Here is a 708-nt window from a genome sequence, read left to right as displayed (position 1 = left end):
AATAAATCCTCAGTCCTGGTCTATGTCCATCTGTGATGCTGTGGTAATCAGTAGATGTCTTCATGACCTACAGACGAGGCTTCACTCCAGTGTTCCTCGGAGCTCTGAGACCGAGGAGGTGGTGGAAGCTCTGCAGGACGAGAACCGCTCCCTCAAGTCTCAGCTGGAGGAGGCCAAGAGAGGAGTCTCCCGTCTGACCAAGGAGAAGGATGAGCTCGCCCGGCGGCTGGAGGAGAGAGACCTGGAGAGGGAAGCGCTGCGGCGAGGCAAGAGCGAGCTGGAGGAGCAGAAGAGGCTGCTGGACCGAGCTCTGGAGAAGATCAGCAAAGAGGTGTGGTGTAGAACGCCGTCCAATCAAGAGATGATGAAGATGGAGATGTATTGACTCATCCTCTTGTTCTGCGGTCTGTTTCCTCTCATCAGATGGAGATGATGATGGAAGATTCCCGTCAGTCCGTGACCTCACTGCACACACAGCTCGATGACTTCAGGGAGCGATCCAGGAAGGAACTGCTGGAGGCACAGCGTAACAGCAAAGACAGACTGGCTGAGCTGCAGCGAGCCCAGAGCAACCTGAAGGCCCAGCAAGATGAGGTGAGCTCACTGGATTAGACTGAAACAGTCCAGGACGTAGTAGACACTTCTGGAACATCTCCTCCTCAGAAATCATTTTAATTGAACTGTACGTTCTGGTTTAGTCAGGGCCCC

The 708-nt window shown here is 54.0% G+C and overlaps 1 protein-coding gene across 1 annotated transcript; it reads left to right on the top strand.

Annotated features, from left to right (window-relative positions):
- Positions 1-22: 22 nt before the first annotated feature.
- LOC103399488 (cingulin-like) lies at positions 23-654 on the top strand. The gene is made up of 2 exons (XM_008338174.2): positions 23-331; positions 424-654. Exons 1-2 carry the CDS (start codon positions 23-25, stop codon positions 610-612), a joined length of 498 nt encoding a protein of 165 aa, XP_008336396.2. The 3' UTR covers positions 613-654.
- Positions 655-708: the final 54 nt, after the last annotated feature.

The sequence above is a fragment of the Cynoglossus semilaevis genome, unplaced genomic scaffold (assembly GCF_000523025.1).
Source record: "Cynoglossus semilaevis isolate Cse_v1.0 unplaced genomic scaffold, Cse_v1.0 C18989622, whole genome shotgun sequence".
NCBI classification, from domain to species: Eukaryota; Metazoa; Chordata; class Actinopteri; order Pleuronectiformes; family Cynoglossidae; genus Cynoglossus; species Cynoglossus semilaevis.
This window is presented reverse-complemented; position numbering and strand designations above follow the sequence as displayed.